At 40.1% G+C, this 14,222-nt stretch overlaps 1 protein-coding gene across 4 annotated transcripts in view; it reads left to right on the forward strand.

Moving 5' to 3' along the window:
* The window catches only part of LOC116734057 (T-lymphoma invasion and metastasis-inducing protein 2-like), a 43,311-nt gene extending 29,728 nt beyond the window's left edge, over positions 1 to 13,583 (forward strand). For all 4 annotated transcript variants that reach the window (XM_032585181.1, XM_032585180.1, XM_032585183.1 and 1 more), the window contains 17 exons: positions 135 to 197; positions 1,785 to 1,850; positions 2,082 to 2,160; positions 3,145 to 3,234; positions 4,158 to 4,367; positions 4,800 to 4,861; positions 7,915 to 8,103; positions 8,209 to 8,277; positions 8,358 to 8,483; positions 9,185 to 9,293; positions 9,393 to 9,572; positions 9,954 to 10,072; positions 10,152 to 10,260; positions 10,337 to 10,392; positions 10,476 to 10,566; positions 10,644 to 10,731; positions 11,095 to 13,583. In XM_032585181.1, the coding sequence (XP_032441072.1) occupies positions 135 to 197; positions 1,785 to 1,850; positions 2,082 to 2,160; positions 3,145 to 3,234; positions 4,158 to 4,367; positions 4,800 to 4,861; positions 7,915 to 8,103; positions 8,209 to 8,277; positions 8,358 to 8,483; positions 9,185 to 9,293; positions 9,393 to 9,572; positions 9,954 to 10,072; positions 10,152 to 10,260; positions 10,337 to 10,392; positions 10,476 to 10,566; positions 10,644 to 10,731; positions 11,095 to 11,617 (2,229 nt within the window). In that variant the 3' untranslated portion in view covers positions 11,618 to 13,583. The remainder of the gene's footprint in view (positions 1 to 134; positions 198 to 1,784; positions 1,851 to 2,081; positions 2,161 to 3,144; positions 3,235 to 4,157; positions 4,368 to 4,799; positions 4,862 to 7,914; positions 8,104 to 8,208; positions 8,278 to 8,357; positions 8,484 to 9,184; positions 9,294 to 9,392; positions 9,573 to 9,953; positions 10,073 to 10,151; positions 10,261 to 10,336; positions 10,393 to 10,475; positions 10,567 to 10,643; positions 10,732 to 11,094) is intronic.
* Positions 13,584 to 14,222: the final 639 nt, after the last annotated feature.

A 14,222-nucleotide genomic window follows, 5' to 3' on the forward strand; every position in this document is an offset into this window, starting at 1 on the left:
AATTTCTGCTCAGACCCTCATGTTTCACCCTTCTGCTTTAATTCAACCATTTTAAATCCAGTTTAATTACAGACTCTGGAGGTCTGAGCTGAGTTTGTGCTGAGTTGGACTTTCTCTGTGTTTTTCTGTTCCAGGTTCTCCATCGTCACGTCTCGGCGCCGTCTGCTCAGTCCGTTCCTGCTGTCTGCTGGTCAGAAGTAAGGTTTCCACCGTCTGAACCATGAAACATAATATCAACTCCTCAAAATGACCAACTGGAGCCAAACATTTATAGTCTATAAACCTGTAACTCTCTGGGTTGAGCTTGGGAAAACCATTTTAGAACCAGTTTATTTTTTGTTTTTTTAGGGGGGAGGGGGCGGGTTGTCCTGTTGGCGAATCCTGAATCCTAGCTAGCTGTAGGCCGTGTCCACACGTAGCCGGATCTTTGTAAAACAAATATCTTTGCCACTGTATTAAAAAGTAATATCATGCTCGAGGAGTCATCTTCAAAAAAGTTTTCATCCACATAAACCGTCACAAATACGTCACTGAGTGTTGTTTTAATCATGCCAAACCAACAGGGGGCAGTGTAGCGCACAGCTAAACCTGTCAACCAATCAGATTGCTTCAAAACAACCAACTTCCTGTTAAGAATTAAACATGGCACCAGGTTGTTCATTTGTGTGGACAGATAAACAGGTTGAACTACTTTTTGTTAGAACATAAAGTCAATAAAACACAAAACTTGTTGATCGGAAATAATTTCAAAGCAATTAATATTAGCCCATTGTTTTTCACAGACTCTACAGCTTTACCATGAACAAACACAAACTCAAATATGGACTTTTGTCAAATCTCCACTTTGGTCAAAGTTTTTATAATTAATTGTTTTTATTGATATTACACGGATATGACACATAATTCAGCCATTTTGTGTCAGTGATAAATGTGATACAGCTTTGAAATCAAACAAACTCCAGTCCGTTTGTCTGGAAAGTCCGGTTCGTTTGCAGAGGTGTGAACACATAATCGACCAAAAAAATACATATTTGAGCACTAAGTGGAAGTAAAATAAAAAAATTACAGTCATGTTCAGTTTATTATTCCCATTGTTAAAAGTATTTTCTGTTTAAGAAAACCCAGCTGCATGAACTCACTAACTTCTCTCTGACTCCTACAGAGCATGTGCACAACGTTACCCTAACGCCTCCTATTCTATTATTTCCACTGTGACATCGACTTTTCAGCCTGTTTTGTTTTCTTACACGTCACATCACAGAGTACAACAGTTTTCTTTCACTCTTAATCACATTGTGGTTCTTCTGAAGGTTTTCTGAGGAAAACCAGTTCAGCTGTCTTCAATTTCTCCTTCGTGGATTCAGAGTTTAGTAAATAAAGACGGACAAAAGGAGGGCTGGTCTGGAAAGCTAATGTTTGTGGAGCTGTGCAGCTGTCTGAGAGCAGCCTGCTGGTCTGTGGACACACAGGAGGTGTTGGAGGATTAAAAACTTGCAGAGCCTTTTATTTTCCCAGAACTCCTTTGTCCCTGAGTGCTTGTCAGTGTTTGAGATGACTCCCCTCTCCTCCTGTTTCTCCACATAACCTCCACCTCATGTTGGCTTCTTCATATTCCTGCTGCTGCTTTCTTTCTCTTCCTCCCCCATGTCTTTTGCTCATTTTATCACTTTTACCAAAAATGGTGGATTTTTTCAAATTTAATTTCTGTTCATTTAATTGACTAGATCGTAATAAACATGCAGAATAAGCATTAACGTAACGATTTTGTCTGTTTTGGCCTTCAGACTGTGACCTGCGTGTCCAAACAAAGTGAGGTGCTGCCCTCTGCAGGACATGTGGCAAAACTGCAGGTGGGTTTGGCGTCCGGTTTGAAAATGTGCCTTTTTGTTTTTCTATATTTCATCATCTTCCTAAAATAATGGCCAAAGTCATTTTAAAATCACTTTTGGAGAAAAAGGAAAAAAAAGAAAGAATATAAAAAGAAAATCACCACCTTTTTATTTGATGATTTTAAGAATTTTTCTGTTAAAATAATAATAATTATGCTGAGATCATTAACCGTCGACTGATTTGCACTTCAGCTGAGCGAGGAGAGTCTTCCTTCAGCTGCTGGAGTCTTCAGCCTGAACGTCTGTCGACCAAACACAGAGCAGGACTTTGGTGAGAAAAACACTGCATACATTTCCTGAGTGAGTTTGTATTGTATGAAAAAGATTATGTTTCTGAATGAAACCATTGAAATCTATGATGAAGAAAATCAAAAAGAAATGAAGTAAATTTATCTTGGACATTTCTGTGCTTAAAAAAGTTTAAAATTTGCTATAAAAAAACCTCTAAAGTTTTTAAGTTCGCAGAAATTTCCTGGGAAAAAATATTAGAAATCTTTAAAATTCAAAATTTTAGAATTTGCTACAAAAAAACTCAGACAATTTGAGATTAAGCTCAAATATTTTATTGGAAAGATCTTGTAAATGTCTGAGTTTAAGAAGTCAGAAATTTTCTAGAAAAAAAGTGACAAATTTTTACTTTAAAAAGGCAAAAAATTATGACTTTTGAAACTATATGTCTTAGTTTTTCCAGAACATTGCTGAGATTAATCTCAAAATTTATTAACGTTTCCAAGCAAACTTTTGAAAAGTTTTTTGTCAAAAAATTTTCTTTAAAATTTTCTACTTTGGGGGGTGCTGTGGTGGCGCAGGGGGTTAGCACGCCCCACGTTTGGAGGCCTTAGTCCACGACGCGGACGTCGCGGGTTCGACGACCTTTGCCGCATGTCTTCCCCCTCTCCTCACCCTCCTTCCTGTCTGCCTACTGTTGAAAAAATACGAGCCACTAGCTTATCTTCGGAGAAGAAAAAAAAAAATCTACTTTTATAGTTCAAAATTTTCTTGTTTTTTAGAAACCTTCTGAGATTGACCTAAAAATTTCTGAGTATTTGGTGGAAATTTACTCCCTTTTCTTCTATCTACAATAGCTCTAACTCGCCGTTGCACAGATCGCAGCTTGAGATGTTTAATCTTACGCTGAAATTGTACAAAAATTGTAATTTATCAAAATGTTTTCATAAAGATGTTGAATTTAGATAAAAATGTTGAAAAACAATCAAAATATTTATCTATTTTTTACCATGTGGTGTAATGGCAGGTTTTGCGGTGACGGGTCACGTGGACGGAGCGGGTAAAAGTCACGTGTTCGTCAGTGACGTCGACCCGCTGGGCCTGTCGGCCAGAGGAGGTAAAACAATGCCCTCCAGCAGAGGGCGCCCTTCACCCTGCTGCGACTCGTGTTCAGAGTTTAATCTGCACAATTATATGTTTTAGCTTTCTGCTTGATTCAGAAAGAGTTGAAACGCTTCTTTAAATGTAAGAATAAAAAGAAACAAAGAAAAACTTTACTTTCTCTTGTGACCCCAGTTTATTTTCAGTTTGAAAATTATGTTTCGGGTTTGGATTAATTAAGGAAAAACAAAATATGTCTATGTCCAGACTTTATGCTCAGAATATTTGCATCTGAAAATGTGTACAAACAATCTGACTAATATTAACCAAATATTTTCATTTTATGGCATTTTAAATAATGACGGAAAAATCTCTCACCTGACCACTGGATGCAGACAGTTACAATTTTACGCACAGAGAACATCGCAGAGGTCACTAAACCAATCGATCAGTATAAGAAAAAACTTAGATCAGATTATCATCTCTGATCTGGACAAAAAAATCTGAATTTTTCAGATTAATCTTAAAAATTTTCAAGAAAAAACAAATACATTTCTGAGTTTGAGAAGTCAAAAAAAAACTTTTTTGAGATTAATCTAAAAAGTTTCTAAATGTTTTGCTTTAGGAAATGTTCTCAGTTTCAAAAGTTGAAAAGTTTTGACTTTTGAAACTCAAATTCCAAGTTTTTTCTAGAAAATTTCTGAGATTAATCTCAAAATTTCTGAGTTTTTATCATAAATCTTCTCTTTATTTTCTATCTACAGTGGCCCTGATAGGTAATCACATTTTTCAAAACTTCATCGCTGCAAATAAAAAGTTAGATGAATTCATCTTGTGATGACAGGATGCGGATCATCTGATTAGCTTGTTGAATATTAATTAAACCAAATGAAATGCAATTAAATCTCATGATTATTTTAAATCTTTTTCTGGCTTCAGGCCTGCTGGCCGGAGACGAGGTGCTGGCAGTGAACGGGTCGGCCGTGTCCGGACTGGACCTGGATCACCTCCAGACTCTCTTCAGACACCAGAATCTCCGCCTGCTGCTGAGGAGAGACGAGCTGCCTGACGCGGAGGAGCCCACCATCACATGGCCTGACCCCGCTGACCTCTGGGTCAAACAGTCCGACCTGCACACCTGGACCTCAGGTAACGCAGCAGCCGCATCAGAACTCTGGCAGAGATTAACAGTGACATTTACTGGCAAAAAAATATCTCATTAGAGCTCAAATATTCAAAATAAATATTTAATTTGAAGAAAGAAGAGTTTAAAGATGAAATTATGAGAAATCATATGTTTAAAAAGAAGAATCAGCGACAGAACCAGCAGTTAAGACGAATGTTAGATCCTTTAAAAACAACCAAATAAAAAGCAAATCACCTGAATGCTGATTTTAATTATCAGAAAAATGCTCTTGATTTATCAATATTCATTTTATTTAAATTCATTTTAATTAAGTTTAAACCTCAGTTGTTTTTTGTTGTGCCGATTTCAGAGCTGACGCATTTGTTTTGATATATTTTTGATGAGTTTTAAGTGAGAGTTCATGCAGTTCTTTAAACTTCCAGTTTGTGTTACAGATGCTGCGCCCCCTGCTGGCAGTGACCCGTCAATGCCGCTCACGCAGGAATCACCTGAACAGGTGAGCTTCAATCTGCAAACTATTTGAATCAGCTGCCAGCGATTATTCTGATGATTAATCGGATAAAAATTTGGCTCATTCTGCGGATTTTAACTGAACCACTGATCATGATTCATGACCTCAAAAGAGAAATCCTATAATCACTCAAATCTGACTCATTTTTGTTCACATTTTAAGAAGGAAGTTGTGCTCAGAGTCTTCTTCAGAGGATTTTGTTTAGATTCCTTCTTGTTGCAGCGCCACCACAGGCCAGGAGGGGAACAGGTTTTTCAAAATGTTTGGTTCGTTTGACACAAAGCAGCTGGAAACAGAACAAATGCTGCAACTTTGGTCTCTAATCAAACCGAGTCTACCGGACTATCACGTGGGACTAAGAGACAGGAAATTAACAGGTAATTCAAAGAATTCAGTTTCCAGGTAAAATGTTGCTTTTCTTTTCCATAATTCCTGAATATAAGCACAAATTTCTGGGAAGAAAAGCAAATTCAGCCAATAATTTCCCACGATGACCTGACTAAACAATTTGCTGATGCAGCATCTCAACATAAACTACGTCACCCCAAACTTCAGCATCTCCCTGAGCAGAAGCCGACTCTTCCCTCTTAAACTCACCTGCAGAGATCTTTTACCCACAATTCCCCCTTCCTCCCAGTGTGAGTCACATGACCTGCAGTCGGCCCGGTAATCTGGGTTTACGCCGTCAGGAGTGTTTGTGAAGTCGCAGCAGACTAATCCTCCTGCAGGAGCTGCTGGGTGTCTGTGAGTAGCTGGGTTGATCCCCGAGGCGACCCCTGACCCCTCACCATGGGCGCCCTGTGCTGGGTGCTGCCGCTGGAGGAGGACGCGGACACCCTGGAGGACGGCGAGGGGGTCGGGCTGCTGGACGAGGCGACCTGCTGTCTGGGCCGGCAAGCTCCAGAAGGTTTCGCTCTGCTGGTAAAACGATCGATCTTTGATTGGTTGATCTCATTAGATCGGACTGAACTCCGGAAACTACAGAGACCAAAACAGATTCAGGTGGAGCTGACTGGTTCACTGACACTCAGCCCAAAACTCCCAGTCACATGGAAAACTTCATGTTATTGGAAAATGTAGAGAAGTTTGATGTAATTTGGAGCAGAAAATGGTGACACACATGCGGGACCTTAAACATGTCAAACTTTATTGCATTTTGTTGCTTTACAACCAAAAGTTTCAATGTATTTTACTGGGATTTTATGACAAAACAACACAAAGTAGAGCAAATCTATAAGGGGGAAATAAAAATTATAGATAGCTTAATAGTTTTGGCATATTTAATAAACAAAAATCTGAAAAGTGTGGCATGCATTGCCATACAAGACCATTTTTTTGTAAAACCAGAAGACAGCTGATAGATAAATAAATAGCCCATCTGTGTGTAATTTAGTCTTGACTCCAACACCTGGTCTTCATGGAAGAGAAGCAAGAAAAAATGCTACAGCAAAAATCTGGGAGGATGTCATGTATGGAGCTAAATTGGGGCCATAAAGATTTTTTATTTTGTTTTGTTTTTTAAACAAACTGATAACAAAAGAAATTAAACTGAAAAAGAAGTTAAAAGCTTTTTTTCAGATTAAAAGTTTTTTTTTTTTCAGGCTGGATATGGGGGGTGGAATCATAATCAACAGTTAATCGCTAGTCAAAATATATCTAAGAGAAATGCTTTTATAACATCATCAGTGTTTTATGCTTCTGTGTTTTGTTTTGAAAATAAAATGCTTCACTGATTTAAGCTACTTACGTCAACACATGACAAAAATCTCAAATATGGTGGCAACAAATTTGTGCAGCCCTTTCCGTCCTTTGGACATTTCCAACACCGCATCCAATTCCAAAAACTCTTAAAGAAAAGTGGCTTTGGAGATTTGTGGCGTTTTTTTTCACTTTCAAAATATTTTATTCAGTTTCATTTTAAGGCTCTAATTTAGCTCCATAGAATGGAATACTCTGATTTCACTGCTTTTCTTTGTTTACTATAAATTATCTGTGGATAAGAATACAAACAGCGTCGGAGGAATGACGGTTTTGCCGGATCTGCTGTGATGATCTGAGCTGTTTGGCATCGTTTCTGTTCCAGCTTTCCTTCAGCCTTTAATGGCCGTTTATGTTCACAGTTGGGTTTCATATTGGTTCTTTTGTCCTGCAGACTTTCCTCTGCAGATCAGATGTTTTGTTTCAACACCAGATTTAGGAACATTTCTGAGGAGGTTTCCTGAGTGGGATCACAGATTCCTGGAGCGAGGTCTCCTTCCTGGCAGTTAAAGCGCTCCGGCTCGTCCTTGGTCGTTATTAAAAGCTCGGCAGAGCAACCGGGCCGCCGGCCGTTTAATAGAAACTGACAGGGCAGATTATGATGATGAACGAGGGGCAGAAGCTGCTTTCAGTCCAGCTCTGGTTCGAAGGTTTTACTTCCTTTCTTCTCTGCTCTGTGTCTGAATCACTGAAACCTTCATCCAGGTTTTAATGGAGGTTTCTGGTTTCTGGGGTTTATGGTAAAATTTGCCCTCTGTCCTAAAGGTGGCGCTGTGGAAAACACATCCTCTAATTGCATTTATGTGAAAGTTGAACGTCAAGCCGTTTATTATGAAAAAAAAAAATAAGAATGGTGCCAGTAATCTTTAATTTGACTAAAACCTTCATTATGGTTCAAAATCAATTTTAAACAGGTGACTAGACTAGAGTTAAAGGTACTCCGTGTTTCAGCTGTTTTGCAGTTTTCTAGAAGTTTGTTCCAGATTTGTGCTGCTTCTCAGCACTTGACTCAAATGACTCAGAGAACCACCAGTTTCATGTTTTCTGGTCTTATTAAAATGTGAATAATTCACATCCAGACAATGACACTTAATGATTTTCACTTATTTGACCCGGTGTCTATGGCCGGGAACGCCAGTATTCTCTCAACTCTTTATCCAACATGCTGTAAGCCTGGAATTGTGGCTCCATCCAGGATAGTAACACATGCAAATTATTTGTGGATGAAATGTATTTGTAATTGGTCATCATCGCTTGGTTCCTCTACTTTCTCCTTCCAGAACACGGACCGGGTTTTCTCCCTGTACCAAACGTTCCCAGAGAGCAAAACGTCGGACATTGATGTTCCCAGAAACCCGTACATCAGAGAGGGAAGTCTGCATCCGCCAAGCCCCGCCCACCTGAGCGTCTGTCAGCGGCTACGGAAAGTCATCCAGGAGCTGGTCGACACGGAGAAGTCCTACGTCAAGGTGGGAATTTATAGGTTTTAAAAGTCATTAAAGGATTTAATTTAAATTTTTATTCTTATGTCTTTAAATAATTTCATTCTAATTTGTTAATTTTTTTCCCGTCAGGATCTGGTCTGTCTTTTTGAAATCTACCTGACGCCGCTGCAGAACGAGACGTTCCTCAGTAAAGACGAGGTGAGAAGGGAGGAAATGGAGGTTTTGTTGTTAGTTTTCAGGTTCTGGTTCTGGTTCTGAAGGTGCCGTCTCTCCCTCAGATGGAGGCGCTGTTCGGCAGTCTGCCGGAGATGTTGGACTTCCAGAGAGTTTTTCTCCAAACGCTGGAGGAGAGAATCGCTTCCTGTCCGGACTTCAGCAGTTTGGAAACTCCTGAGCAGTTTAAGGTCAGAAAAAAAGGATTCATCTACAATTTTACTCTAAAAACTCATGTTTCCATCTTAAATGTATTTTATTTAAAGGGGCATATTGTGCAAAATTTTTATTTTGCATGTTTTTCTACATCAGTTTAGGTCCCTACTGCTTCTAAAAAAGCCACCAAGCCGTTTTTGGCAATAAGTTAATGTTTTTTGGTGTCTGGAAAATGAGCCGTTTCAAAAACCTCCAGATTGTAACAAATCACAGACGCTGTTCCTCACCTTGTTACCTAGCAACCCCAGGAACGTCTAAACCGTTACCTGGCAACTCAAACTACGCTCCAGCACATTTGGGCTGCTTGTTTTACCTCTCTATATGTGCTGTACAATGCCTGCTGGAAGAGACAACTTACCATCTAGAAAACCACTTGCTGCTTTCTTTTTAATGTCTGCTTTTCAAAGATTTACAGTTGTATATTTGCACATCTTTTTGCAGCCATTTTCACGTGAGTTTAAACACTGAGTTGGAGGGCGTAGCCAGCAGCAGCAGCTTAGTTGGATTTAAAGTAACAGAGACTCTAAAACAGGTCAACCTGGAACTCAGCAGACTGAAACCTCATTATCTAACAACGATTTGGTGCTAAAAATGCTATATAGTTTTTTTATAGCCCTGATATTCTAACCTTTTCAAGGAAACATAGTTTTTATATTTATTTTCTTCTTTCCTTCAGATGCTCCTCTTCTCGTTGGGTGGATCCTTTCTTTATTACGCCGACCACTTCAAGCTCTACAGCGGCTTCTGTGCGAACCACATCAAAGTCCAGAAAGTTCTGGAGAGAGGTGTCCATCACACCCCCAAACATTCACTTTGTCTAGTTTCTGTCTGGTCTGATCAAACAGTAAAGCGGGACAAACCTAACAGACGCTTCTGTGATGCAGCGAAAACAGACGCAACCTTCAAGCACTTCCTGGAGACGAGGAATCCGACCAATCAGCACTCGTCTTCTCTGGAGTCGTACCTGATCAAACCTGTTCAGAGGGTCCTGAAGTATCCACTGCTGCTGAGGGAGCTGGTGTCTCTGACTGATGCTGAGAGCCCCGAACACACACACCTGACAGGTAACACACACACCTGACAGGTAACACACACACCTGACAGGTAACACACACACAACCGATAGGTAACACACACACCTGACAGGTAACACACACACCTGACAGGTAACACACACACAACCGACAGGTAACACACACACAACCGACAGGTAACACACACACCCGACAGGTAACACACACACAGCTGACACAGTGCTGGTTCTGTTGTTGTTGACCAGGATATATTTTCCAACTCAACTGGTTCCAGTCTGACATAAAAACTGGGATTTCTTTGTTTGCTGGTGTTGCTAAATTGTGCTTTGCTAATAAATTTGACTCGACACACACCTGACAGGTAAAAGTCACATTTTCTTACTGCCTGCACTTCCTCTTCTGTCCACTCAGAGGCGCTGAGAGCGATGGAGAAGGTAGCGAGTCACATCAATGAGATGCAGAAGATCTATGAGGATTATGGCTGCGTGTTTGACCAGCTGGTAGCCGAGCAGAGCGGCGCTGACAAACAGGTAAAACACCAACCAGGCGAACGGGTTGAGGAGCCGTCAGACCTGCTGGACAGTGTGACATCATCCCGTCTCTCCACAGGTCACAGAGATCTCGATGGGGGAGTTCCTGGTCCACTCGCCGGTGGTCTGGTTGAACCCTCTGCCGTGTCTGCGACGGCTGAGGAAGGAGCCTCAGCTCACGCTGTTCGGTTGGTTCAAAGTCGCCTCATCGCAGTTTGGTTTCTGTTTGAAGGATGTAGTTAACACCACTGCTGCTCTCCTCAGTGTTCAAGCGAGCCGTCATCCTGGTTCATCGTGAGAACAAGCTGAAGAAGAGAATGGTCAGTCCTCCTACATTCTGTGTTTTAGTTGTTAAATCCCAATGGAGTTAAAACTTGTTTTTTTTGTTTGCGTCCTGCTACAGACGAGCTCCCGTTCAGCCGATCTGGACCCCTTCAGGTTCCGCTGGTTGATCCCAGTTTCAGCGCTTCAGGTCCGACCGGCCAACATCCCAGGTCAGTGGGCCGTCAGAGGCGGGTGTGTTGGTGTAAGCCAGGATGTTCGGTTGAATGACCGGTGGTGGTGTCTGCAGGTTCAGAGGACCCCTGTGTGTGGGAGCTGGTTCACAGCAGGTCAGAGGTCGAGGGTCGACCAGAGACAGTCTTCCAGCTGTGCAGCAGGTACCAACTTTATAAAGAACGACTCTATTGACTGGTGAAGGGGGGAATCCAGAACCAGGACTGAATCAAGGGTTTATTTCTGTTGAGGGAAGGTGGCGGTGGAGCCTCTACAGAAGTTAGATAGACGTTGTTGAGTTTGAAAGAAAAGATTTATTCAAGTTTTTAACTCCACTGAACACAAACATGGATGAATGGATTGGTTGATTTCCATACTAATGAATACCTAGAAAGTAGACAAAGGTCTTCCAGACCTGTCCATGCTGTAGGGACCCTGAACAGAACCGGTCCAGAACCTTTAGTCCAATGAAGAACTGAGCCTCTAGAGGAGAACCTGGATCGATGACTCTGCTGTTTGTGTTTCAGTGATCTGGAGGCGAAGGCCGCTTTGCTCCGCGCTCTCAGCTCCCTCCTCAAAGACCAAGCTGCTAGCGGCTCCCTGAGGAGAACCCGGCCGTCCGCCGCCGAGAGGAGCGCCACCTGGAGGAGGCGGCCCAGACCCGGCCGCTCCGACCTCCAGAGAACCGCTCCTCATCCGCCAGCGGAGCGCTGCGGCGCCCTGGAGGAAACCTGCTCCGAGCCGCCGCTGCCGAGCCACGCCGGCTCCTCCGGGATGAGGCCCAGACTCTGCTCCCTGACCGGAGAGCTGGAGGCGCAGCTGCAGCGCCTCAACTTCTCCGAGGACGACCAAGGAGCGGCGCAGCGCCTGGACGAGGAGAAGAGGCGGACCTCCAGTCTGCGGCGGGGTGCAGCCAGAGACGGACTGGACTTCAGCAGCTTTGTGGGGAGAGACTTCAGCGTTCAGAGCATGACGTCCATGATCAACGAAGACTGCTTCTACGACCCGGTGCTGGCGATCCAAACGGACGACATTAACCTGCTGACTTAAACCTTCATCTCTGTCTTCTGATTGGACCTGAGGGAAGTTGGGGCATAAATTAAATGTTTGTGCTGCAAAAACTCACAATCTTATAAAATATTTTTGGTGTAGCTTCTAGAACAAGTATCTTAGTAAATTAGACCAAAATAATTTTTGTAAGATTTTGTATTCTTGTCGTGTTTTTGCAGCAAAAACTTTAATTTGTGCCGCTATCATTTTAAAGATATTTATAAATGTTTCCAAGGGTCATCAAAGGTCAGCCAGACACCACATATTTACAAAACTAAGCAAGTTTGGTGTCAATCAACTGTGCTACAAATATTTTAACTGCACAAACGTAGAACAATTAATTAATATCCATTTTGGTTGATTTTATTAATGTGGGGTGAGGAGGGCAAGTTGATCTAAGGAAATTTTTATTTCAAAAAATCGTAAATATTATAACGACACAAAAAAAAATTTGCAGCTCAAACATAAAATCATATTTTGTAGGATTTTGTAAATGTGGACTGGCTGATTGACCTTTAATGACCTCTGGAAATATTTATTAAGATGTTTAAAATGATAGAGGCACAAACAAAACATTTTTGCTGCAGGAAGCCAACTTCACCCAGGTCCTGATTGGCTGCTACAGAAACGCCTCCTGATTAAACCAGCAGATGTTTCCAGATGCTGAAGCTCAACAAAGTCCTAAATTAACAGACGAGGAATTTCATTTAAACCGGATCTGAATCTGGAGTTTCCTTCCATCAATGTGGAGAAATGTTGAGACAAATTTCAATAACAAAAAAGTTTTATAGGGAAAAGATTCAGAGAAAACAGAGAATGCAGATTTTAAGCTGAATTTCTTTTAATGTTTTCATCAATGAAAAAAAGAAACTGTCTAAAAACGGATGTCACTGGTTTTAGCTCCAGTTTTAATCACAAACATTTTTTTTCTCAGATGACAAAAGTATATTTGTCAAAATTTGATTCTGAGTTCGTAAAATATCACTATATTATTCGGACGTTTTTGTAAGTTATTAACACTTTAGTCAGTTTTTTCATGTAAAATAATTTATTCATAAAATATTTATGTTTAGTTTTGTCAAAAACTGACTTTAAAATTCAAATGTTTTATGGAGATATTTTAGGTATTTTTCTCTGATAATTTTTGTATTAATTTAAAGGGTTTGAATCATATTTTTTATACGTTTTCTATACTTTATTTAAATTAATTTCCTGTACTGTTGTCTGGGTCAGAACCTTTGAGATCCAACAAACCGGCACCAGCAGAAAATATAAAACAGAAGCAAATAATGATTTATTTGTGTTTCAGACATTGTTTTCTCTCTTAAACGTGATATGAAAACACATAAACCAGAAGAGATTTTCTTTTCCCTCAAAGATAAACTGGAAACCATGGAAACATTTCTGTCTTTTATTGAAATTTATTTATTTTGTTATTCTGCAAGGAGGAGATTTAATAAGAGAGGAAGTTGATCTTCAGTTTGTCGAGTTTATAAAGATCTGAAGAGAAGCTTGCTCTCTGGAAAACTTTGATTTTCTATTTTTATATCACCTAAATGTCTGAACAGAATCACCAAGTGAAACCAGCCGAATGTTGATGTTTGGATCCTGAATTTTTTTTATATTTTATAAATCACTGTTGTAAATATCCCTCTGTGTGCAGCTTAAGCTCCAGTTGTAAATATTTTTATTTGACAAAAGCAGTTTCTGGATAAAAATCCAGAGCCGCTGCTTCATATTAAAGCCTTTCGTACGTCTGTCACCATCTCTATTTATATTGTTTTTTTTAAATAATATTTCTATTGAAAGGTGACTGTTTCATTATGAAATGAAAAAATATTTGAGGAACTGTCAAAGTTTTTGGTAATTTATTTTTTTAAATATTTGCTTACTTCTGTCAATGATGAGGTGCTGTTAAACACTGATAAAATGCAGAATATTTCATAAAACTGATTTTTGATGCCAACATTTCTCAACGTGTCATTTATTATTTTGAATGGAGGTACTTTGTCTCCATGGCAACAGTTAACTTGCCTGCGGAGAAAACAAACTTGCCAAAGATTTTTCTGCATTCATGTTGTTTATTTCTATTATTTTTTTTCTTTTTCTTTTCAATCGATTGAAACACTTAAACTTTGTTCTCTCATTTTCCATTGATAACTGCTGGACAAACCATCAGGTGTTTGACATAAAGACAGGCTCGGATTTCGGATAAAGGAAAAATATTGGCTGTTTTTTCTTCTCGACATCGTTTAGTTTAATATTTTTGTTGTATTTTATTCTAGCATTATATGATCAAAACATTATTATTTCTAAAGCTATTCCTGGTCTCGTTACTTCATATTTAATATACATTTTTTGTAGAAATGCAAAAACATGTTACCCGCAGTGGGCGCCATTTTGACGTTGTGCACATGACGTCAGCGCAGCGCACTAACCTGATGCCGTTAGCTCCTGTAAACCTCGTCAAATAACAGACAGTTGGTTTCTTTTTATCGCTTTTATTTCGATGATTTCACTGTAAAAATGGTCATCGAGTGCTGCGCGGTTGACGCCACAAACAGACAAGGACGCAAATCTAAGTAATTTTTTATTAAACCTTTGA

The sequence above is a fragment of the Xiphophorus hellerii genome, chromosome 15 (genome assembly GCF_003331165.1).
Source record: "Xiphophorus hellerii strain 12219 chromosome 15, Xiphophorus_hellerii-4.1, whole genome shotgun sequence".
Classification (NCBI taxonomy): Eukaryota; Metazoa; Chordata; class Actinopteri; order Cyprinodontiformes; family Poeciliidae; genus Xiphophorus; species Xiphophorus hellerii.